This window comes from Pseudoliparis swirei, chromosome 20, assembly GCF_029220125.1.
Source record: "Pseudoliparis swirei isolate HS2019 ecotype Mariana Trench chromosome 20, NWPU_hadal_v1, whole genome shotgun sequence".
Taxonomy (NCBI): domain Eukaryota; kingdom Metazoa; phylum Chordata; class Actinopteri; order Perciformes; family Liparidae; genus Pseudoliparis; species Pseudoliparis swirei.
The window spans coordinates 13902538-13927777 of NC_079407.1; the positions used below are offsets into that span (position 1 = coordinate 13902538).

Sequence of the window (25240 nt, forward strand, 5' to 3'; positions counted from 1 at the left end):
ACAGTCACCTCGTTTAAGAGTAGACTTAAGACCTTCCTCTTTGACAGAGTTTATAGTTAGGGCTGAATCAGGTTTGCCCTGGTCCCGCCCCTTGATATGCTGCTATAGGCTTATAGCTGCCGGGGGACGTTTTAGGATGCACTGAGTACCTATCTCCTCTTTTTTCTCTCCTTAAGGATGAATTTTCATCTCTCAATCACACGTTACTAACTCTGCTTTCTCCCCTGGAGTCCTTTTGACTTCACGTCTCATGGGGTCATCGGACCCTATGAGACGGCATAGATCCTATCTGCCTGATGGATCATCGAGGTCTGGGTCGTGGAATTCCTGCTCCTGACTGCGCCACTGTCCTGTTGAGACTCCGCCCACTGTTGAGACTCCGCCCACTCCTCCTCCCCACCGCCATCTGCCTGATGGATCGTGGAGGTCTCCATCGTGGAATATGCCTACTATGAACTATTCATACACTCTGTCATATTCATTGAATGTATTTTAACTCTAAATCTGTCCTTCTGTACACATTACATCTATTGCATCTGTCCATCCTGGAGAGGGATCCTCCTCTGTTGCTCTCCTGCAGGTTTCTTCCCTTTTTTTTTCCCCCTGAAGGGTTATTTGGGAGTTTTTCCTGGTCCGATGTGAGGTTTTGGGGCAGGGATGTCTATGTGTACAGATTGTAAAGCACTCCGAGACAAGTTTGTAATTTGTGAAATTGGGCTATACAAATAAACTGAATTGAATTCTCTCTGAAAGTCATGTATACAGCTAACAGTAACTTTCCTTGAGAAGACGACTGCTTCTGGGCCCCAGAATTCGTCTTGCTCACTCTCCCAAGTCCTCGTACTCCCATGAACCGATACCAGAGCTACAGATGCACTACAGATACTAACTGCACAGCCTGGCCTTACAAGAGCATATACGTCCATTTTACATGTTTATAATACAATTCAAACATAAATATTAACATAAACCATAAATAAGACTCGAGAGGACTCGAAAATGACTTGAGAGAGCTCCCCAAGTTATGTAAATATTATTTTTTATAACCCTAGCTTGATGCTACACATGATTGGCGCACTTTTTTGGAAAGCTTACAACCTACGGAATCCGCCAATTTCGCCAAAACCACTGTCAGACAAAGCCTCAGCAAGCTATCAACCACATTCCAGTGTGAAAAAACTGAAATGTAACTTACTTATGGATTAAACAATACTTGATTGGTATGTATTGGTGCATCTGCTTGAGCAGAGCCCCTCTGTTGTGGAACCACAGGCTTCCAAAGTCCAGGAAGAAAGTTAGGGCATTTTGGCTCTCAGCGGACCAAAACCTACGGTTCACGAAATGTGCACTAAACAAATTACTAAAAATATTTAACTTCACTTAATCAAAGTCAAACTTTGCGGAGATACACTTAACACACAATGCTATTTTATAGGAGGAAAAAAAGCGATGATATACATAGTTAAAAAGAGGAAATACATCCTGAAGTTTTTCTCTTTTCGGAAGTTCAGCTCTGATAGAAGCAAGTGTCCATTGATATACTGTATGAACATATGGTCTGTGTCTGCGTCATAGGAAAAACTAACAATTCTATTGGAAATAATGCAAGATAATTCAATCTGATTTATGTTTATACTGGTGAAAGAAATGACTGTATTGTGATTGACTTGACTTTATTTGATATGGACATCACCATTGCATTAGAATTGTAACTGTGATGCACTGTGTTGAAAACTGGCGGCCATATGGGCTCTATGGCAGATATTGCTATAAAAACTGCATTTTCAATTCTGTAGACAGTTCCATAGTTTTTCTCCTTGAACAGAGAAGACTGTTGTCCAAATGAGGTCTTGCACATAGAAATACGACAGTTCCCGTTTCTTGAGGCCCGTGTGTTCACTCTGCTGGTGTTCTGGTGTCTTGTAACAAATTATTTAAGAAGGGAAGGAGCATGACCATGTAGGCCTTTCAAAAATAAGCTTTAATCTTGAATCGCTTAAAAAGCTTTCAAAGTTGAACATAATATGTTTTTCATTGTTTTTTGTCCATAATTTTGATGGGTTGTATAGTTGTTTGTGAGGCTTGTGACCAGGTGATGCAGTATGATAGGTGTGAGAATATCATGGCATGCATGTAAAGCTGGGCTGTACTGAATGGCAGATACTTTCTGATGAATCTGAAGCAGTTGAAATATGTTTTAACTTTTTTGCTGATGTTACGTACTTGTATACACAGTAATATAACTGTGAAAACTAGAGAAACGTGTTACAGTGCAACACTTTGATTTTTGAAAGACATTTCATCACTGTTTCAACATTCAACATGAACTAAGATTAACCAACAAACAAAACAAAATAATAAGTTCTAGTTGCCATTTAGTCTGCCCATTCAAAGCAGTGGAGAGTAACCTTGTACCCCTTGCTTAAGTTCTCCTTGTCTTGACGAACTTTTTTGCAGAGCCTAAATGCATCTCACCCCATCCCCCACCCATGCTTGCAGGTGCAGATCTCAGGAGAGAACGGGGGAAAGGGGAGACAGGTGGAGAGATAGAGAGAAACACATAGAAAGAGAGAGAGACAGACAGAGAGAAAGAGGGGAGGGAGAGAGAAAAAGAGAGAGATAAGTGACTGTTAAAAAAAAGAAGAAAACACGACGTAGCCTACATGACGTTTGGAGATTTAACTTTTCAAGTCATTTTAGCGCCATTTCTACGCGCTCTGCATAGCTGGAACAACAGCCTGACTCCAAGCTACATTTCTTCTTCAAGTAAGTAACATGCCTACATAATTATCTAAGCTATATTTTAATTTGAGGCTTTGTTTTCTACAATTTTGCGTCGCCCTTGCAAAAACGTTGATGTAATGTAGGTTATGGGTTTCTGCATTGAACATTAGCTAGCTAACGTTAGTTTACCAAAGGTTGGCTAAGAAAATGTTTAATTGTAATTTCTGTGGCAGGTCGGTTAAAATACAGAGGGGTTATGTGCTTCATTGCAAACTTCATAGAAATGAACCACGTTGTTTGTTTAAGTGCTTTGAAGCTGGTTGCAAACAGACCTTTGTACAAACGTGTTTTGCAGGCTGTCACAAAGCTGAAAATTCTTAGAGGACAGTTGGAGGGCTGCTCAGAAGACGTGAAAGACATGGTGCACCTTCTTCTCTCCTATTTTGATGAAAAGGAGGAGAACCTCTTCCACTATGTCGAAGAATCATGTCTGGCAGACGAAGTAGTAGTGGAAAGCTTGCCTGTCACACCATGCATCATTGTATGTGGTAAGTTGAGATTCAGTTTCACTGAAGAAACCTCTAATATAAGGAAATATTGCATGACATACATAGTCTTGTTATGAAGTGCGATTGTGTTTCTTCCCCATCCAGTGGTATTGTCTTCTACATAAGAGTGTAATAGATCCTTTAAGTTAGACCTGTCAGCTTCTTTCCTGAAGCTTTACACTGACTCTTCTGCTCCAAAATAAATGAAATGGACCAGCAATCTTGAGCTGAAAAAAGTTTAGAAGAATAAACATTTGTTCATTCGGTTATTGTTATTTATTTTTCAAAGCCTTTTACCAGCCCAGAATGGTGTTGTTGGCTAGTCAAGATCCACCTCATCAATTTTGGAGCAGAACAGTCCCAAACTTGGAGGATCTATTACACTTGTATGGAGGAGAAAATACCACTGGATGTGGAAGAACCACTTTTTATGACCGATTTTTGAATGGTAATGGCTGGTTTACTGTTAAATATTTTCTACCTGTATCTTTGTAGGCGGGTCACGGCCGGCGCCAGGAGGAGATCCCCGAGGAGGTGAACACGGCGGGTCACGGCCGGCGCCAGGAGGAGATCCCCGAGGAGGTGAACACGGCGGGTCACGGCCGGCGCCAGGAGGAGATCCCCGAGGAGGACGAGATCGACCACGGCGAGATGGAGCTGGAGAGGAGCCAGGTGCTGTGGCGCCGCATCGTCAGGCAGGTTAGGGCCGCACCGCGACGCTCAGAAATATTCCCATTCTTAAAATGTCTCGTGGCTTCAGAGCTTCTGGGAACGTTCCTCCTCCAGATCCGAGTGGTGAACGCCTGCATGAACATATTGTCCCTCTACGAGGGCCGGCAGACCCTCGAGTTGCGCATCGAGGACTTGGCCCCCGAGATCCCCCTCATGGACGAGGGCGACGCCCCCCGCCAAGCGCAACAGCGTCGTCGTCCCGCCGCCTCCGGTGGACGACCAATTGGACGACTGGCCGCCGCTGCCCGGCCTGATCCCTCACTGATTTAAATTAAATGGACCCAAACCGCTGGACATGCGATAAGTACGATACAATATTTTCTTGGGTATAATTAAAACAATGTTTTTCTAAAAAAATAATACAAGTCAACCCGACCACTGAGTCTGTGTTTTTCGGGAGGCCTCCGTCGAGGCCTAGAGGAAGGAGACATGGCCAACAACTCTGTTCGGTGGTCCAAGCACGGCCGGGACGCCGAGGCCATTATCGAGGCCGAGTTCAGCTGCTCGCTGAAGGAGCTATGTGCCCTCATGGAGCTGAGAGGAGAAGTCGCTATGAACAAGATCACCACCAGTTACGGAGGCGTGGCCGGACTGTGCACCAGACTGAGAACCTCACCTGTCCAAGGTAAATATGTGAAGAACTCGGCCAATCAGCGTCAAGATGTCTTCAGCGTTTGGGGTTTAGTGTTAGCTTGAATGTTATCCCGCTACATCTACTGCTGTCACGCTGCACGGTGTATCGATAGTAACAACCTATCTGTATGTTTAAAACGATGTGATTTAGCATATTTTTAGTGTCGATACTTCATTAAAAGAGCCATCAGAGCGCACGCGCTGCTCCGTGTCAAGCTGTCTGCGCACACTGCGAGCGCTCACAGCGAGAGAATTAAGTGACGGAATTTTTGAGTCTTCGGCTTTAAAAATAAAAATACAAAAAGATGCCAGAAGTGAAATGTTTCAGTTCTTTGTCTCCAATGCAGACAGTCTGTAAAGTGATGTAACTCTACAGCTGCTCATCCTGATGAACTCTGTATCATCTGGTCAGAGACTAAAGGGCTCATAGTGGATAATCAATGTATGATGGCACCATGTAGTTTCATTCATATCTGGCTGTAGGCTAATACGAATATTACTGCCAGGCACGTGCACAGATAGAGCCCTAGTGGTGCTCGAGCACCAGCCCTTTTGCCCTGGATGAGAAAAGGACCATTTTTGCTGGAGACACATTTTTTTCATTCTTCAGTATTTAAGAATAAAAGTTACTCTCTGTCATCAATTCCCCACAAATGTGTTTTAATATCCGACGGGGCATTTATTTGAGTTCTTGTGAGAATTTCGCCCCAACATGCTCCGCGACGCTCACGAGCCTCCCCCAGCGCCCCTCCCTCCTCCTCCTCCACTTGGTGCTCGCGCAGTTGGTGGCAGATTTCAAACGGTCCTAATATAACTGGCGGCTCTTCCGGTTCAACCCGTTTCTCACCGTCATGCGCCACCGCGGACTGCCCGCCTCACGCGACGGCAGTTTTTTTTAAACGTTACCGATTACAAATAACGTAAATTAGTTGCTGACTCGTTTCCCGCCGCAGAGCTACCGTTTATTTGTAGGGGGTTACGGTTTAGGAAGCGACCGTGTTAACTGGCGACTTTGAACCAACGCGTCCGTTGTTGTCGCAGTTACAGACAGCCGTTGGAAATGGACAGAGAACATGTATAAATGACCTCGTGAACATCGCTATGTTTAAGTTGTATAGTATATATTATTAAGTATATAAGACACTTTATGACAAAATTAAACCAAGCGGCAGTCACGAGGACAGCTTGTAATAAGTTACGTGAAAAGTCGTCAGTTGACGGGGTCGTCAATTAAGCCGTAACACCGGTTTGATTCACCCAGACCACCGTGTATTCTTGTTAGAAAGCAACGGTAACAGGGTCTCTAAACATTTTTTTCCCGGCTCCCGCTGTCGTACAGAAAGCAAGCACAGTAATTCACTTATCCATTGAATTAGATATGTGTACATTAGTTTAAAGTGAATACGTGTCACAATAAAATAAAAAAAGAATACCTCGATTCCAGTCCGCCATGTTGACGTCACGATCTGCTGTGAACAAATTGTGAGAGGACCACTCAGGGTTGCCAGGTCTGTGTGACAAAACCAGCCCAATGGCCAATAAAACCAGCCCAATATCAGAACTCAAAATATGCCCGTGCCAAACCATATACACTGCTTTTAAAGTCCAACAGCATTGCTATCATTGCCAAATGTATTGTAATATCTACAAAGTAACACCAAATGTTTAGTATGCCAGCATTAAAAGCAGTTTTCCCTAAACAGTTATTTCACCTAGGTCCTAAAATGGCCTTGTGGACAGTATGTGTATGTGGGCGTGTCCCATGCCCATGTGTGTACGTGCTGATCTGGAGTCAGTTTGGTAGGATTTGGGTATAAATAAATTATTTCATTTCAAATATGGATTTTTATTTAAAGATATTCATGTAATTTGCATGCAAAATAGGTCTACCCGAACCAGCGGACAAAAAATTCAACCCACGGCAACACTTCAAATGTAGTCCAATTCCACGGGAAAGCCGCGGACCTGGCAACACTGGGACCACTCCTCCCCCCTTGGACCAGCGCTCATAACTTCTTCTTTTGTGGTTTTGTGTGTGTTGCGATTGGTAAAAGCCTAGCGTCGCCACCATTGTCACCACCTGCTGGACGGGGGTTGGATATGCAGAAGAATAAGGAAAACCACCAAAAATATAAACTAAATTCTCTCTTTTATGGCCGTTGCTCTTAAGTAAAAAACTAGAAGAGTGGTTGCTTTCTTTGATGTCTTTCCTATCACATTGCCCAATTAAATATTGTGGAATCAATTGCTCCAAATACTATTTCCCTTCTTTCTTTGTCATATCTGTTATCTGTTAACGCAGTATACAGTGATTCTTAGAAGGGTAACGAACATTTCTTTCCTCCATATTCCACCAACGCCTTCATGTTTTTGAATACTGTAAAGAGCTCTCCCTGTGCCACTTAAGTCCCAGTATTTCTGCCACGTTTTGCTCTTCCAGACAACTTTCATTATTTTATTGTATAGTATCTGTGTTAATAGTACTTAATAAAATCCCCAATAATGTGGTTTGACTTGATACATTTTATAATATCCAGCCTGCACAACAACTTTATAGACCAAGTTATTAATATTCCATTTCTCAATCCAAACAAGCATGGTAGCTTTTTTACTTTCTTACATATTTCCCTGCCTGATTTGTATGATCCAGGAAGCAAATAAGCACACTTTTGTGAAAAACATGTGCAATAATGTGCAATATCATTTTCAATAATTGGAAAATTAAGATTATCATTGTAAAGGCCTAATGAATTATCTAATGTTTTAATGTTGGTGCATGCTGTTACCACTCAGTGTTGGGTCAGCCAAGGCTTTTATAACTAAATTCTCTAAGACACTCAATTAACATTTACATTTTTACATAAAATTCCTCAAAACAGCATGCAAAGTGGGAACATTACGGCTCACACACATCTGACTTGCACTTGTCCATCTAGGAAGCTTTAGCAGGATCCTGAAAGCATCATTAAATGCCACCTAAATCGTTTTAATTTTTCCTTTGTTCCCCTTGAATGTTACCCTTGAGTGTTTAGCATTATATTATTAAGTACAAATACAGAGATGCATCAGTTTGTATCACTGGAACATTTTACTGTTATTGTCGGTCAACATGGAGCAGATTATGAGGGAGCACTGACTTCCGGTGTTGACCTATAAAAATCTATCATCCCTGCAGCACTCTATTACGTCATGCCACTCCAGTGTTACACTCTATTACGTCATGCCACTAGTGACAGGAGTAGCTACTGTTTGACTGGGGAACAGACTTTCACATAACACTGATGCACACAAGCCACAGCATGTTATAGAGTCAAAATTAATACAAAGTGCTGTTGGTACCGCGGAAGGTAAAGGTCCTAGGCTACTAAGGTTATCGTCTCGGCAGCTGGGGACGGTGACTGCACAAACAAATGCAAATATCAGGCACCTTTTGAATGCCACCGTAAGTTATCTTTGATGCAGGACCAACATACTGCTGGTAGAGTTAAAATAGAATATATCTGAGAACATGTTCCCCTATTGCCGTCCAAACAGCAGCTCTGCAGCGTGCAGGCCCGCTCTGCATTTTTTACTTAACCAACTACAGATGGTAAATCTCAAAGTCCACCTCTGCTTCCGCCCCCTTCTCCGATTGGCTGGTGGAAATTGCTGAAGTTTGGGGAGGAATGATTTTTCAACCCGCTGCAGTTTGTACGTCACCATTTGCTTCTTTGCTCTCTTTGCAGACGACAGAGATGGCCTCTGCACATGACAGAGCTGTACTGCAGGCTATATTCAACCCCACCAGCCCCTTTGGAGACATCCATGACCAGAACCAAGAGGAGGAATTAATTGATGACGGTGAGCGTGAGCCTCTGACTTGATGTTTTTCCACATATCATGTCACAGCTTTTTTATGTGTATCATTTCATAGCATATTGAATTAATTTGAATGCATTCCATTCCTGGACTGGAAAAAAGAAGAAGAAAAAACAAACATTTTAATCCAAGTTGAGTTCTGGTGACATTTCTGTGTTTTCCTCTCCACGGTACCTGTCAATTGAGTTTGAGTGATTTTTTTTCAACCTGTTTATCTCCCCCTGCCAGACAGTGGCTTTGACACAGAGTTGCTGAGGCAAGCGAAAGAGTTGGAGGTGCGGGGTGTCTCGGCAGCTGAGGCTGGGGATTTGCAAGCTGCACTGCAACTGTTCAGCCAGGCAATCCAGATCCTGCCTCAGCGGGCCTCAGCCTATAACAACCGGGCACAGGCCCTGCGGCTGCAGGGGAACACAGCAGGTACATGCCGCCAACCCAATAATAACCCTCTCCCGACACATCAGTCTCCTGAGTTTGAGGCCAGCATGACCTCAAATCAGAGAGCTCTGTCTATCTCATGCACTTTGTCAGCAGTTGTACTGCACTGGCCCTGAGCCCGCCCCGTGTTACGCGCTGTCCATCACAGGGTTGTGTATACGCTGCATGCACAGAATTACAAGGTGTTTAGCTTTAGTCGTGTCTAAGTAAGAATTCCCTGTGTGCCTCAATGAAAAGAGTCCGCCTTATAGATGCAGTTTATTATTACATACAGCATTGCCATTGCACAATTGACAAATGCTATGGGATATAGCTGCTTATGTTATAACACTTGTCGTCTTTATTTCTTTAAATTATGAATCATCTCAGTTACACAATGGACTCATTATTGTAGCATTTTTTAACCTCCTTTGTCTGTTAAAAAAATAAATATTATTATGTATAAATAGTGATATAGTGCTATATTTAGCAAAACATGTTAATGTTTATCAATACATGTTTTGAATGAGTTGGAGATGTCTTTCTTGAGTTAAACAAGAACATCAGATTGTACGGTCAATGTCGTATAATCTTAGAATAACCGTAAATAGAGTCTCCAGTACGCAGTAATTAAAGCAGATTGAGCTATATCATTCGAGACTGACATGTACGCCTGTAGGACGTTAAAAAGAGAAAATCAACTGTAAGGACGCGTGTGTGCCTCACTGTGATGTTGTCTCCCCTCAGGGGCCCTGGGGGACCTGGACCGAGCCGTCACTTTGAGCGGCAGTGCCGGACGAACTGCGTGCCAGGCGCTGGTGCAGAGGGGCCTTCTACGCAGACTGGCATGCCGGGGCGAGGAAGCCCGGGCAGATTTTGAAGAAGCGGCTGCACTCGGAAGTGAATTCGCTCGACAGCAGGCCGTGGCTCTTAATCCGTACGCGGCCCTGTGCAACAACATGCTGTCGGAGGTCATCAACAAACTACGGAACCCGGAAGCGTCCGAGATACTGTAGTTTACAGTTTGTTGCTTTTACACCTTTGATGCTTTCAAGTCGGCAGTAAATAAAAGAACATGTTATAGTTTTTATAATCTCCTTTTTATTCTCCTGACAATGGTACTGTGAAATGAATGAAGCCAATTGCAAGGAGTATTCATTGTACGGTGCATGACAGTGACACACATATATAATTTCTCTCACTCTCCTTTAAAATAGTCTAAACTGAAAAAATGTTGTCGGTTTCCTACTACTGCTACTGTGCTTGATCAAATATGAAATATATGGCATGTCCTGTTCCTTTGTGATGAGGTACTTCAGCTTCTCTCCAGTAGATGGCAGTCTGGTCATGTGCAGAAAACCGACAACAGCAGCCACATCCTTTGAGTCTTTGAATCGATGCAAATAATGCAGTTCACCACGAGAATGAAACAAGATGGAACAAACAACGCCAAACAAAAGCCAATGATCTCACTTCACTGAATATGAAGATCCCTCTTAAACACCAGAGCAACTCATTCCTGAATGTAGTGTTCTCGGAGGGATTATCTAAATTCCAATCAACTCTTAATAACGCTGAATTAATAGACCCAGTTTGAAGCATTTTCCCCACTGTGATTGCGTCAGGAGCCATTGCAAGAAAATAAAGGTTAAATAAATCACATCAAAATCTATTTCCGTTTGTATCTGCAGGGCTTCGGCTCGGTCTGAGCGGCAGTACTCTGAGGATTCACATCACGTCTGAGCGATTCCAAACGTTGCGCTGCGGTCCGCCTACTGAGCACTGGGTCCACGAGCCTATCTTTTGCACTTTATTTCTTCATGTTTGTCTCGGACCGCTCCCATGCAGGCTAACGCCACCGGCTCTGTGTGTTCCTCTCTCTCGTAGAAGGAGCATCTTTGCAGGTGATCAGACATGGAAGGAGCGTTGCTGAAGCTCCATCTGTCCACAGAGGAAAACAGAGAGCTAAACTCCCAAACCTGTAAAAGACAGAAACAGAGCTGCTGAAGTCTACGTAGGAGGCGGCTCCGGGGGCATCCATCAACCGCACTGCAGCACGGATATACATCTATTTTCAATACCCATATAATCTAGAATAGATCATGGAGTATTTTCATCTCTGTTCAGGGCATGGTGTTATTTCAGAGAGCAAATACCCAGCTGTCGCCTCCACAGCCTTGTCAACATCTTGTTTCCATGAATGATCACACTTGTTATGGTGGCAATGTGTTAACTGGCAGCGAGGCCTCAGGCAATTCCACCTATCTGATATCATCACTACACTATTGGTCCTATGATCCCATGACAGAGAGAGTTGGTGGAAGGATACACATGTTATGCATATTTACTCTATTTATCCTGTATACCTCCAGCAGAGAAGTCATGAGTTTGTCGCCACAGATCAAGGTAACATCATGGATGGAGAGAACCATAGCTCACTGTCTGAATTTCTTAAATGCCCATCCTTTACAGTACATACAGTTAATCATTCTAACAGGATTTAGATAATCTCTAAAATCAAGGCAGCTGGAGGCATCCTCAAGGCTCAGAACAAGGGGCCACCAGGCAGACTAGCGGTCTAAGCCTAACGTGTCTACGGACTTGCTTAGTGGATTAATTTAAACACAGCATCCCTGCTCACTCTTATTGTTAATCTCTCCACTGTCAACCTTTAAACAAAGGAAAGAATAAATAATGAAAGCTACCATGCAGTTTGAATTGGTTTGTCTATAACTATTTTGATTTGATTAACAATATTGTCATTATTTCTTGAATTCATTTGTAAAACAAATTCAGCATGCTGCTAAACTAAATGACAGTTGAGCCCAACTGACTAAATCATTGCGTGGACAGCATAACAGAAAATTAAATGTCCTTTTCCCACACACTTCCTCGTGACGCCTGAACCCACATGCAGCTGTTTCATAATAAGGACTATAGACTCTTTATATTCATTCTGAGATTTTGACACAGCTAAAAAACACACTCCAGCGACAGCTTCCGTGGGAACCCATTAAGTGTTGCTATGATTCAGTTTGTAATAATGTTAGAGAGGAATATGGAGACTATGGAGAGTGTTTACAATGCAGCAGCTGTTAGGCTGCGTGAATGATGGAAACCTTTCAATGACAGAAGGCAGAATAATGCCAGATACTTAACGGGGATCGGATATAGAAGTGTAGCCTTGTGTTTCACTCTCCCTTCACTGTGCACAAGATCAAAACAATATCCGAGATGCAATTGCAGCACTTGATCAGATAAGTTAATACAAATATGTAATCATCCACTCTCCGAAACCCCGGAAATGACTCAGCAATTCTGCACTTTATGTTCCCTCATCTAAAAGATAATTTTTTCTTTTATAGGTTTTTGTTTAGATGCCGTAAATAAGATCTGTTGCAAGCACAAGCTTCAGAGATGTTATTGTTTTCTTCTACAATATAAAATATGTCAGTAAATAAAGGTCCCATTGGTTGTTGGTCGAGGACACCAATACGATACTCACTTACGGGGTTGACCGCAGCAGTCATTCCTGAAGGACTCTATAGTCCAAATTATTCTAAGAAAAAAAACTGGAATCTGAGGGATACTTGCTTTCTTTCGGCATTTCCAGGAGCTTCCTCCATGGGAATATGTCTTTTTCTTCCACTTGAGAGAGACCATCCCTCTCTCCAGCAACAATGTGGCACACACCTCTCTCATCAGATGGGAGACTTGGGACAGCTGAGATAATGTGGAGCTGTCAAGGTAAGCAGCGATGTGCTGAAGGATCTCCAGAGGCAATCCGCTCAGGGGATCCAGATTATGTGCGCCACTTCTCTGAGGGCTGAGATTTTCCCCGTCTTCAGGGAAGAATGAAGGGACTTCTGGATGAAGGAAGAAAGCGTTGACATCTGGGCGGAATCTGACGGTGGCCCGATGACCCGCGGGGTGAAACCTCGTCTGGGTGAAAGCGCAGCCGAGGTACGCCAAGGGGCAGCGTTGTTGGAACCAGCCGCTCAGAGAGGCCTGGATGTCACAGTGCACATTCCTGAAATGAGAGCGGTATTCATCTCTCCGAAAGAAGTGGCCACACATGTTGCTGAATGCTGAACTTGTTTTGTTGTGTCTTCTGGTGACAGACTCAACTTCCACCCGCACGTGGAGACCGCGGGGTTTGTCGGCGATGACATCAGCCAGCGTTGCTTCTGTTTTGAACGGCGCCGAGGCGAAGCTGTATGTTTGCGTTCCTATATCAACGTAAAAGCAGTCGCTCGCCATGCTCTCTGAGATTAAATGTCCTCTCAGTTCCTTTTCCAAGGAGTGGAGGAGCGTGGCGCTGACCTCGTCGCACTTCGGCAGATCCTCGACTGAAACACCCAAATCTGCGGTGTCGACGCTGGCGTTGGCCGCGGCCTTCTTTTTCTTCAGGTAGTTGCGCTTTGCTCGATAGCTCGTCGGAGCAGTGAATGAGCGGACGGTTTGAACCTCGATGGGCTCCAGATTCCCGTAAACAAAATCCTTTTCTCTCGGGGTGCAAGCTGCAAGTTGGCCAAAATCAATCAACATTGCCCCGTTGTGGGCCAGGTACATGTTGTACTCAGCAATGTTGACTTGCTGGCTCAACCTCTGAAGGACCCCGTCTTGCCACGGAGCAAGGCCAGTTGTGCCGTCCCTTCTCAGAGCGCCAGCAGCGTTCTCTCGGTGGGAGTCTCTCGTCTCCCCCCGGCGGTTTAATGATTCTTGCTCTTCCTTTGCCTTTTCCTTCTTCTCGTTCAAGTTGTTCACGGTTTGCTCGCATCCCTCCATCTCCTCGTTGAATATTTTCTCCCAGGAGCTACAGTTCTGAATAGCATCCACGTCTCGGCTCTTTGCCAAAGCATCCCTCTTCTCTTGGCTCAGTTCTTTTCCCTCTACCCTCGTGCAGCCATTAAATTCACCGCAATCTGAAGAACAGGTTGGTTCATCTGCATTACTGTCGACATCAGCAGAACAATTCTGAGGGGCAGACTCACCCACCATCAACTCTGGGAAGATGTTCTTCATTTTGATGGAGCGAAACAGCAGCTCTTGGTCCCTGAGGGCCATGGCAACATCCAGGTTGCCCTCACTTTGAGGGTTTTCCAAAACATTTCTGTAGAAGGCCAGATCGGTTTCTGAAACAGGCCAGCGGTTCCACTCCTGAGAGCAGCAGACCACGCAGGCAGGACATACCTCCAGGTGTCTGGCCAGCCTGTGGCGGAGCATGGTGAAAGGACAGCCGTAGTAGACATTGAGGCAGGGGACCATCTCATTGGGACAGAGGAGCTGGTGCTCCTCCTGCTTGCATATGTGGAAGGTGGCGCCACAGTTGTGACGACACTTGACGACCAGGCATGAGACGGAGATCTGCACCGAGACGTGGCAGTGGACGTTGTAACACTTGTCGCAATGCTCATGATGGCTCACAGGCATCTTTCTTCTCACCTTAAGAGAGACGTAACACAACATAGAAATGTCCAGGTCCATACTGCGGTTAGTTAACAGCGATAACAACATTTTCAGTAAGGAAATAATAGATATTTTATGATAAATCTTTTAAATCCTAGAAATGCTGATTACAAAATTAATGTACTAAGTAAGTTTCCAAGACTGAAACAGTTAGAGAACTCGGTCAGATGATTCAAGTTTGCATTTAGTACTGCACATAGAAGCCTTTTTTTTCCAAGAAAGATATTGCTGCTCTTAGATCATTTTGAATAGAAGAGCAGAGGACATAACAATGTGTATTCTGACACACATACTTTAATTGTAAAATGTAAATGGTTTATAAGTACATGTTTTAATATACAGTAGATTAAATAAACATGTTCAGCTGAACAAATAATGTTCTAAAACCAAATAAATCCAGTAAATAAAAAGTGGACAACTGGAACATTAACAGTGAAATTTCTCACCCCTCGCTGCTCTGCGCCTGTCACCTTGTGTTCACTGGCCACCTCTGAATAACCTCTGCACTGTGTCTGGACATTATAAATAGCCCCCACGGTGGGGCAGAAGGCCAGTGGGATGGGGCACCATTGTCCCACAGCCATTAAGAGGCCAGGTCAGGTTACAGCCTCCACCCCTGCTTCACCGTGAACTGTGATAATAGCAGCTAATCCACATTCACAACACTTCAACTCCCGCATGTTCAAAAGCATCAGCATCTTTTCCTGTGCAAGGCATCACCCGCGTGTACTGCGCTGTCAACCCTTTTTATTGCATTTCCGATTAGTAATTAATATGTATTGACGTTCTGGGTTTCAACAAAATTCAAGCACTTAAAAAAAAATGTTAATCTTAATTTTTTTCTTCTTCTGTTTATCATGTTTATTTCTAGAGGTATGACATACTGTACTTGTTTAATAAATATATATATTATTTATATATATATGTAGCCATATTTTTTCTGATCCATGTTCTCCACTAGATGTCAGTCCCACACTTTCAAAAACTCAAGCACCATTTCTCGGACAGCTGTTTCTGCTGTGAGATGAAATTAATAAATGTATCAGTGAAATAATTTAGGGTTACCATGCAAGATTAAAAAAGGTATTTTTAATGTCATGAAAATATTGGTTATTATACAGGTCCATCTAGAATCTAGATGGACCTGTATAGATTCTAGATTCATCTCAAGCCTGTGCAGTGGATTGTGTCTCTGTTTGAACTGACAATTGAGGCAATTTAAAGACCCTTATGTGTTTAAAAAAAAATGTTCATCAATATATATATATATATTGTCATAAAGTCATGTTAAAAAGGTTTCCACCTATCATTCTGCGCTGCTTGTCATTCATGCCAACTCTTTCATACGTTGGCAGAATCACTGTGTCGCCGTTCACTCCCCCACATCACCCTGCGAACACCTACACTGACACCCATGTTGTAAAATGAGCTGAATCCACAATCTGCATCTGGAAGTCCTCATGCAATTTTTGTTGTTGTATTATTTTATTTTGTATTTGTCACGGCACGGATTACAATGAATATCTTATCAGTGGCAGCTGTTTTGCTCTCCAGGCTCAGCAATCGGCCTGTATTTAATCAGCAGGGAGACTTTGGTGTGCTATTTCAGTGTTGTGTTGCTACACAACAGCAGCACAGCTGACACAATCTATTGTTGAGCTCAGATCGGCTAAATAAAGTTAAAGAAGGGCTTCATAGCCGGTTTAGGAATAATTGATTAGTTGCTGCTAAATGTATTCACACCGTCCTCAATAAATTCTGTCAATTACTGCAAAAGTACAACACAAACATTTTAAAAACAGTTCAATCCAAAAATGAGCTGGTAGGTTCACTTTGTCAGCTGTGGACAAAAGCTGTTTCCTTCTGTTTCTGCTCTTTGTCAAAGTAAACTAGCCTACTTCTTAAACTGATCCTTAACTTTAGTCCTCTGACTTTTTCACAATTTACTCACAGATTGCAAAGTAACAAGATACTTAACAGAATAAAGAAGTCTTATTCAATAAAAATCCATCTAAAGACTCAGCTTGAGCTCTTATGCAACCTGGCAGCTTAAAAGGAGTTTAATTACAGCGTGTCCATTTTCTGTATAGCGTGGCTGTGCACAATTTTTAAGTCTGGGGTTTAATGATTCATGCGAGCTCCATGTCATTTAACTCTCATTTAATGTTCTGAGATGTGACTGGACAGCTTTAGATGTAAAAAGTAAAAAGTAGAACTTGATTAATGTTCAAGGCATTCAAAAGCACTCAGCACACAGCAGGACTGATAACAGCATCACTGGTTTCGTGTTGTGCATTAGAGTTGTGCCTCTCTTACCTACGCACCAAGCAGAACTTCCTATAAATCTCACCCAATTCTCTAGGTCTTTTTCCTTTCTCATTGCCATTCCTCTTGAAGATTGGCCCCATTTTGGGATTTTGATCTAGTTTATTATACCTGGCAAAACATATTAATAAGGCCAAACCACTGGGACGACATAGAGAAATATGTGCTCCTGCTGAATTTCCAAAGACAAGGAAAATGTGCTGGTACTGTGTTTATTACAGAGAGCTCGGCCCAACAGAGGCCTATAAATAAGCTGCAGATTGCTATGGAAATGTATAATGAAAATGTATCAACTCAAAGCCATGGTCAAATACTGTAGGAAGTTGAACTTTAAGGCTGAGAAACCAAAGATTGTATTCTTAGAAGTGGTTGCATGTTTTGGCTTATATGAATTAAAACAGAGGATCTAAAAGATACATGTTGGCAATTACCTCAGGATAATTTCAAGACAGGTTGTATGCTATGAATGTGAATATAATTCCATATATTAGAGCTGCAGACGAGAAGATGATTCATTAGTATCAACTATTTGCTGGAAATGTCGAATTTTGGGGGGGAAAAAAGGCCAAAAATTGCCTTCTCAATGGAGGGACATTTGCTGCTTGTCTCTATTTTGTATCGTTGTGTTTTTGCCTGTAAGTCAGAAACAAGCTATTGAAAGAATCAGTCGAGTCGTCAAGAAATAATCAATGGATTCATCAATAATACAAATACAATGTGTATGTATGGATGTATGCATACAGTATTAAATATTCATGTGTACAGGATATGTGTGTGCTTCTTAGTGCTATATAGTGAACGTGTTGAGGTTTTTGAAAGTGTTGTGTTTCTTGCCTTTGGGCAAAAAAAGCATTTGCACTCATATCATGTGAACTTATCAGATTTCAAGTGTTGTAAATATGAGGTTAACAAATATTTTGTTGTGTTTGATCAATCAACACAATACAATAGTGGTCGCGACCGACACAGCGTGTGAAAATCTGCGCTTTATTTGTTCTAGTTCCATATGTCAATGCTATAAAAAAGGTCTATTCAACTCATTAAACCTTTAAATCACCGAAGGTACTGAAGTCAGTTTAACAATTACCTCACAGCTGTGACTAGTATATGCCTTTGGGTGAGTGTTATCCTTTGAGCCCCTTCTGCATATCACATTACAGCATATGGTCAGCCAAAGATAGGAGAGAAAATGTAGATACCTAACTTTACACTTAGCTTTTACTTTCTCATTATCTAGCTCCCCTCCTTCCTTCCATTTAAGTGGGCAGATGTCATACACATGTTCCTTTAAATCCCACTGCCGTTCAAGCGTCAGTCTCTTATCCCACCTGAGTGAACACGGGAAAGTTTGCTAACCCTGACCATCGAACATGTACAGTACATGTTTGTGTGCATATCAGTTTTGCTACCAGCCTTTTCACTCCCAATATTCTGCTTTTAATTACAAAGGCTAATTAAAAGGTACCTTGTAATGAAGCCCCCCCCCCCAGGGCAGCATCCTTTTTGTCATTTTATATGATTAATGGAGAATAAGCCGAAGAATGAGGTTTCACTCCGCTTGTTTTCATAATGCTAACAACTGCTAAGAGCAGGGGAACACGGTGTGAGGGATCATATCATATTCATGAACGTTGGGAAGGAAAAGTCTTGTTGTAGATGTAAAAGTTAAACAATAAGTCACAAAACTTGTGAAAAATGTCAAATGTAACCACATTTCTGTCAAATCTCCACCGACATCCTCCTTCTTTTCTTTTTTTTAACTCTGCTTGTGTGATGTCCAGTTTGTGTTATGTTTGTGTGTCTGTATATGTGTGAGTGTGTGTGTGTGTGTGTGTGTTACATTTGTTATCTGTAAGCTGGCATCTGTCTGGGTTTGACAGTTTTCTGCCATGCAAATGTCAGGAGAGCATAAAGCTGTTCTGGCACTCAGATAGACATGTGGAGGAAAACTTGTGTTTTAAAATATATATCCCCCACAACACACACACACACACTCTCTCTGTTGCAAACAAGCACTATATGTCCTATATCTCAGCATTATGCAGCATTGGAACATGTTGTACTTGTTGTGTGAAGGACGCTGGTGCCAAAGATTGCAATCTAACACTAATGCCAATAACCTGCAGCAAATACCAGATCCTTCTTTTTCAATACATGATGAACATCTTTGGGTTAAGTAAAAGAGATGCAATAGGTCACAGTTACAATATTTAAACTGAAAAAAAGCACATATGTGACATTTCCATATAACGTAGTTATTATATACTGTGTGGGCAATGCGATCCTGTTTTTGTCACTTAAACTTGTGTTTCTTGCCTTCATTTGGATCTGAACTTTGGATATGAAAAGTTTCGTATTTGCATATTTAGCTAAATCTGTCCACGGACATAAATATAAGTACCTGGCGAAGTAGTCAAAACTACCTCTGTGGTAATTCCTGCTACAGGTGAAAAAAGGTTTGAATCATATCAGATTTACAAAATTGTGCGTTGGGTTGTCCAGCTCCATCCCGTTCTGACCACAGGAGCGTCATTACTGAGTGGAAAGTTGACAGCACAAAAGTAATGTCTGAATACTCTATGTGACGGACAGATAGAAAGAGCAAGACACAAGAATATAACACAAAAATAGAATCTGGGTGATGACGTCATACATTGGAACTGTGTGTCAAAGTATCTGTACGCAAATCATGTAACGCTCTCTCAGTTCCCGCAGCTTGTGTGTAATTGGATCCACGAAAAACATGCAACAGACTGTAATAAAGATAATTTCTTCCCATGTGGCGCTGCTAAAATAGTCTCTCTGTGTGTTTCTGCTGTCGTGAGGCTGAAAGATAAGGAGCCGACTCCGATAAGAGACCTTAGCGGAACCACAGGGTGTTACTGCCATCGTTAACTTTGTACCTTTAGTATGTTTAGTAACACGGCTGAGAGGTGTGTGTGTGTGTGTGTCCATATACATTTTCCAATGTTTTCAAACTGGAAGCACAAAATCACATGTATGATACGTTCCTGCGCCGGCTGGACTCGTGCATATGCGTTGCACGTTTCTTTTTGTCACGTCGTCTCCAAGCTCCAACTCCATAGCATTAACCCAAAATAGTTGATAACGGCACAGATTATGCCTTAAACATTACCATGAAATTGACACATCTCTGCGAGAGAGCCTCAACAATAACAACAACAACAAAAATAACATTATGAGCTTCACAAAGGTAGCGTTCAGAGGTTTTCTCCTGGGATTGTGGTATATTCTACTGCACATGAGTTCATACGCTCTCACTCGTACACAGCTACCTGCATGTGCTGCCTTTGCAACCTAAACCCAAAGTTCCAATGCAAAATAGAAGAGCAGATGGATGGATTGAAGAGGACTTCCTTAAACTCCTGTAATGGATGACGAACGATATTGATTGGATCTAATTACAAAATCAGGACTAACAGCTCCACTGAAACACTAAAGAAAGAAAAAAAGTGTTATACAGGAACAGCTTGGTGTGTTAGAAGCAAACAAGCTCTTCATCTACGCCATCAGTCTGCATCAGACTCCAAGGGAATTCTTCTGAGTTTTGTGCTCGTTCTATGAATGAAATCTTGACAAAGAAAATGAATACTCGCTACGTATCGAGGGGAGCTCAGCATATTCTGCACGAGAACTGGAAAAGACCTTTGGCATACAGACAATCAGTCCTTCACGACCCCATTCCCCTGCCCAAAAATCCAGTGTCAGGATATTCTTCACTGATCCACATGGATCATAAAAGTATGAAATTCCCTGCTGTACTGTTCTCCAATTACTGTCGCCGCTGTTTACCCCTGAGTTCACAGCGTGGCCCCTTGGTCTCGGTGTCACTGCTGCCGCCTGCAACTCCTCTTCAAACTGGGGGCTTGACTCAGCCACGAGACTCGGGGGGAACTGCCACTCTCATGCAGCATTAGCCCCGCGTCGCCAGAAGAAAAATGCATTCACCTCTGTTGATGCTGCTGCCACTGACATCTAAATAGCAACCATGCGGGCCTTTGGGTCAAATGACCTTGAGACAGGCGAGGTGAAAGTTTATTTAATTCAGTTTATTTTGTATAGCCCATAATCACAAATTACAAATTTGCCTCATTGATTTTACAGGGAGCCAGTGCAGAGCAGCTAATATTTTTTTGGTTTCATTTTTTACCTTTACCGTATATGGCGTTGGGTTTCAGTGACTATGCAGATGTAGAGGTGACGTAAGGCAGGTGGATATGCCATGGCTAACTCGAAGTGGAAATCATGCAGTTGTCTCTTTCAGACAGCCAACCCTGTTGCTCTGAATGGGATGGATTACAGAGAAAACGCTCAGGTCACTGCTGCAGTATTGATTACCAATGGAAGATGTCTGATTCTCTTTCTCAAGTCTCAATCCCTCGCCCCACCAAACTGAGTCAGACACAATTCTCTTCTCTAGGTGTCGTAAATGCTCATGCACAAAGTGTAATGCGCGTCTGGTCGACAGCTGCGTGGGCTACTGTACATGGCGATTTCCATCTTACAACGGACGAGCTTCGCATTGGCCGTCTGTCTGACGTACAGCATCATTCATTGGGCGGACGTTAAATCGGAAAGCTCGGTGGGGTGTTTATTGAAGTCTTGACCTCGTCCTCCACTCATTAAATTGATTCATGGATTCAATAAGTGGGGCACAGGAGGCAGCTGTGCACGTCAGTGTGCACACGAGCCTCACAGGCATCGATCACGTTGATCCGGCTGCTTCAGCTGCTTCACCATGCAGCACTCTCACACAACCCCTGGGGACTGTTGTAGCCATACTGACCCAAGGCAAGGCTGTAGGCATGCACACACACACACACACACACACACACACACACATGGGCATCCTCACAGAGCCCAAAGCTTCCATTTCATTATACTGTGTCATTTAGGCCGAATGCTAAACGAGGTTAAACTGTCTTCTGGAGAGACATCGTTCATGTTCCAGTGGACAATGAGAGTCGAACAAAAAATAGACTGCGATTGAAAAGATTCTCGTTCTTGGGTTTTCTCTGATGCCGGTGAGTTTTTTGATGTTCGGGAAGCTATGAAAGGTTAGCTCTTCTCTCGTACGCCTGAACAGCAAATGACCCGAGGTTAATAAAGACCATCTGATGTAATTGCAACATCCACAGCCAGCTTGCCCCGGATTTGTACAATAAATGCAACATTTTTAACTGCATGGGAAGTTAAGACTTTTAGTTGCAATTTGTATGTTATAATGTGTATATATATATGTGTATATATATATATATATAATTTATTACCAGGATGTTCAAAGTGAAACTCCTACCTGACTGAAAAAACTCTCTGAAAGCTTGCTTATTATTGGCTCATTAGCTGTTTCACCCGAAAAAAATCAATCAAATCCCAAAGATGCTTGGTTCATGTTATGCAACAGTAGCATTAGTGCTGGTAAACAAGACAAGCCGTATTCAACACCAGTTGTTCTCCGGCCTCTACAGAAAAGTATCTTTTCAAAAATCCCTTGAATAGATACTGAGAGACGATATTTGATACTGAGACATTTGAATGTCACACACTGTGTGAGATGTGGCAGTGGCAACTCAGTCGCCCAAAACCAAGTCATTAACATTTCACTTAGCACCTTCTTTTCATTCAGTCAGACTGAGAGAAAATGTGTCTCTAATAAATTCAGATTGAACGAAAGGTGAACTTGGAGATATTAGATGTGTCAATTATTGTTATTAATGTTTCTCAACCATTTAGTTAGTTATTTAATTTTTTTTTTTAAATTAAGACAGATAGAAAAATACTGTTGAGTAATTCCAAGAAATCTACCTTCTCATCAGTTATCTTAAACAATAAAAATTAATCAAGGATGTCAGCCAAAGCCATGCCAGCTATTTACAGTTTAGTTATTCTACTGCTGCAGATCTCACTGATGGCTGATTATCTTCAGTCTCGTTGTATTTGCCTTATTCTTATTCCACATGCTAGCTAAATAGCCAGCACACTTTGCTTGTGGTGTTTACAGTTAAACTTATGGGATTGTCCCAAGGAAAGATATTGTGTCAAATATAACAAATACAATTCTCTCTGGTGTCCCGAGCACAGAGACAGACTCAGTCAGTTCAAGACCTCAGAAGTCAAGTTTATTTTTAGCAGCGGCAGGAACGATTGCAGCACAAGAGAAAAGGGGACATGGGAGACAAAATCTCTCTCCTTAACCTCTGAAGGGTGGTAAAATCCCAGGAGTGTGAGTCTCATCTGCTACATGCTGGACCCCTGGTGTCGCTGCAGGTCACACACAGGCAGCTCTCCTCACGCGCTCAGGAAGAGCTGCAGACAGGAAACCCCCACCGGAGAGCCCCAAACACCCCCAGAGAACCCAAGCTTTAGGCATGAAACCACAATTAAAGGTAAGTGCACTTTTCTCCAGTGTCCTCTCTCTCTCTCTCTCTCTCTCTCTCTCTCGCTCTGCTTGTACATGCCGGCCTCCCGTTTGCATTTAGTTCTGCTCGGCGCTGTGCGCTCTGTTTTACTCCTTGTTCGAGGTAAGGAGTCTCGTGCTCCTCCTCACTGTCCCCCACATGCTCCTTAGAAACGGACTCATTTGGACATCAACAAAGGTGGTGGCATCAGTCAAGTTTTGGATATTCTGCAATAAGCATTGACCAACTGTGAATACAAATATATTATTATTATTATTATTAGCATCTCAGCTTCAAAGGAATACTAAATGTGTGTATTTGTTATATATACTGTATATATATATATATATATATATATATATATAAACTGATTTCGGGGGTGAAGTATGCCTCTCAGCAGATTACCCACATTTATTGAATTTATTTAATTTCCATAATGTAAGGGCTACTGTATGTCTTGTATTGAGAGGGTTTTTGATTATTTCTGCATTCAGCTTGGAAATCTGTAAACATTCCAACAATGTAGTTCTTGACAAGCACATTTGTCCCGCAAAGGAAACAGAAACAGAGAACTCTATTCTCTGAGGAAAAGTCCAAATATCTGACGGTAGAACAACGGCTCAGAGAACGGAAAATAAACAAATAATTCACTGGAAATCCAGGTATTTTTTTTTTCATTTCATATTCTTATTTAAATTGGGAGACAGTGCTTTGAACTCCTGATTAACATCACACACACAAGACAATAATGAAGGGGATTTCAAAATGTTAACGTGCCATTTATGGGTGCAAACTGGATTAGAAAGTCTTTGAGTCACTGAGAGAATGAGAGCAGTCTCACAGACAGGCCTGTAGCTAACTGGCACTCCCATCTGCTCGCCACAAAGAGGTGACAGCATTACTCCACTGACACGCGTCTGCTGTCTGACTGACAACCTCGCAGCGGAAACACCTTCTATCTCAGCTCAGATGTGGGCTACATCACTCCCGGCTCGGAGACGGTCCACAACGTAAAGGTACCAGAGAGATGCACTCATGTCAAATATATTGCTTTCCATCAGTTCATGGCGTGCAGCTGGTTTCAGAAGAAGAAGTATCTCGTTGCTGCATCTGAGTGGAGCGGTTGCTCTGAATTCCAGTTAGATTTAATATAATTTCTCGCAAAGTGACTATTATTTGCAGAAGACCATCACTGTTATCTTCGGGCGTTGTTTGGCTTTTGGAAACAAAGTCACAGGAGCTTTTGAAGATCAGTGTGCACAAAGGTTGCCCTCTCACTTGATCGCCTCATTCCTCATCCCAGTAACTGTAACACGAATGTCTGGGTGACCATTATGGTTATTGATGGCTTTGATCGGGCCCATTATACACGCTGTGGGCAGCATATGCTCTTCCAGTGCACTTGAGAGTCCTGCAGGGTTTGAAAAAAAAGACCTGAGTCTAGACCTCACTCTTTGTACAATGAACTAATTACGTGTCACTACTTCCACAGCAATCACAAGCATGTTCGGTCACATGTGTATTTAAAGTCATTACATCTATAGTGCTCTGCTCATTATGAGGCGGCGAAGTGTTCTCAACTGAACTGTGCACAAAGAGGCTAACTTCTCAAGTAACTACCATCATTAAGGCATTCAAAACTATGTGCATAGACAAATGTCTGTTTCATGTCATGCATTGAGGTGTCGTGATATCACAGCTTCACTGTGACATCCCTCAAACATACAGCTCACCATGTTTAAATGAGGTACAACAGTGGTGGAGGGATCTCAACATTTTCTCATCACAACTCGAGATGCACCAGGTGGCCCAGCGCATGAACGCTCTTATGGTCGGTCTCAAAACAAATATGTAACAAATGTGAAACACGTGGCTTGAAAGTCCTGTATTTCTTTGAGTTTCGTGCCACGGATGAGTTGCCGTTGCAGTTGGTTGGGCCTTGGACTAACTACAATGTGAACGTGCATCTCATAAATTGACTAAAAGGTTTCTTGTGTGTCGATGTCAGATAAAGCGTTGGGAACGAGGACGGGCCCTAGCTCCTTTACTTTTGGAAAGGTAGCAATATCACAGCGTAGGAGTCCTTTATTAAATATAAAAACGTAAACATAAAGTACA

General features: G+C 42.6%; 2 protein-coding genes across 2 annotated transcripts; one reads left to right on the forward strand and one right to left on the reverse strand.

Annotated features, from left to right (window-relative positions):
• The first annotated feature begins 8323 nt into the window (after positions 1–8323).
• ttc36 (tetratricopeptide repeat domain 36) lies at positions 8324–9995 on the forward strand. The gene is made up of 3 exons (XM_056441335.1): positions 8324–8477; positions 8724–8912; positions 9657–9995. Exons 1-3 carry the CDS (start codon positions 8372–8374, stop codon positions 9923–9925), a joined length of 564 nt encoding a protein of 187 aa, XP_056297310.1. The 5' UTR covers positions 8324–8371; the 3' UTR covers positions 9926–9995.
• On the reverse strand, positions 9988–14759 carry LOC130210842 (F-box only protein 40). The gene is made up of 2 exons (XM_056441330.1): positions 12504–14759; positions 9988–10888 (listed from the first exon to the last, which is right to left on the reverse strand). The coding sequence occupies exons 1-2, from the start codon at positions 14424–14426 to the stop codon at positions 10706–10708; spliced, it is 2106 nt and encodes a 701-aa protein (XP_056297305.1). The 5' UTR covers positions 14427–14759; the 3' UTR covers positions 9988–10705.
• Positions 14760–25240: the final 10481 nt, after the last annotated feature.

What these genes read in the sequence shown, in the direction of transcription:
- ttc36 (XM_056441335.1), top strand. Translation starts at nt 8,372, where the DNA reads ATGGCCTCTGCACATGACAGAGCTGTACTGCAGGCTATATTCAACCCC. An exon ending in GGAGGAATTAATTGATGACG is followed by an intron (nt 8,478 to 8,723) that starts GTGAGCGTGAGC and finishes TCCCCCTGCCAG; the next exon opens with ACAGTGGCTTTGACACAGAG. An exon ending in GCTGCAGGGGAACACAGCAG is followed by an intron (nt 8,913 to 9,656) that starts GTACATGCCGCC and finishes GTCTCCCCTCAG; the next exon opens with GGGCCCTGGGGGACCTGGAC.
- LOC130210842 (XM_056441330.1), bottom strand. Translation starts at nt 14,426, where the DNA reads ATGTTGTTATCGCTGTTAACTAACCGCAGTATGGACCTGGACATTTCT. An exon ending in CCTGGAAATGCCGAAAGAAA is followed by an intron (nt 10,889 to 12,503) that starts GCAAGTATCCCT and finishes TGTCTTTTACAG; the next exon opens with GTTTGGGAGTTTAGCTCTCT.